This window comes from Alligator sinensis, unplaced genomic scaffold (genome assembly GCF_000455745.1).
Source record: "Alligator sinensis unplaced genomic scaffold, ASM45574v1 scaffold987_1, whole genome shotgun sequence".
Lineage (NCBI taxonomy): Eukaryota > Metazoa > Chordata > Crocodylia > Alligatoridae > Alligator > Alligator sinensis.
Genome location: NW_005842574.1, coordinates 481,637 through 482,086, shown reverse-complemented (window position 1 = coordinate 482,086; position 450 = coordinate 481,637). Strand labels below are relative to the sequence as shown.

At 73.3% G+C, this 450-nt stretch overlaps 1 protein-coding gene across 1 annotated transcript in view; it reads left to right on the top strand.

Moving 5' to 3' along the window:
• SMPD5 (sphingomyelin phosphodiesterase 5) overlaps window positions 1–450 on the top strand; it is a 9,686-nt gene that overhangs the window by 6,413 nt on the left and 2,823 nt on the right. Inside the window, exons 6-7 of the mRNA XM_025214245.1 lie at window positions 85–244; window positions 346–433. Of these exons, the coding sequence (XP_025070030.1) occupies window positions 85–244; window positions 346–433 (248 nt within the window). The remainder of the gene's footprint in view (window positions 1–84; window positions 245–345; window positions 434–450) is intronic.

The window sequence follows — 450 nt, the reverse complement described above, 5'->3', positions numbered from 1 at the left end:
ACGGGTCGGGGGACGGGGGGAGGGCCCCTGCCGGGGTGGAGGGGCTGGGGGCGGCTGGGCCCTGACCCGCGGCTGTCTCTGCAGGGGATAAGGTGGAGCAGACACACGCGCTCTTCCACTGGTACCAGGACCCGTGCCGCCTGGCGCCCCGGAAGGACAAGGCCTGGGCCATCGGTAAGAGCCCCCCCTGCAGGGCCGGGGGGCCGGGCCCACTCAGCATCGCCCCCCAGCCCCTCACTCCCGACCCACAGCCCCTGCTGCCCCAGCCCTGCCCCCTGCACACGTACACACACACGTGCACACCCATGCACTGCCTTGCTGACGCAGGGGGAGGGGGGCGTGCAGGGCACAGAAGATGGACTGGCGCGGGCGGCGCATTGATTACATCCTGCACCGTGCGCAGCCCGGCCCCGGCCCGCTCAGCCTGCACTCGGTGAGCCGCCCACCCCC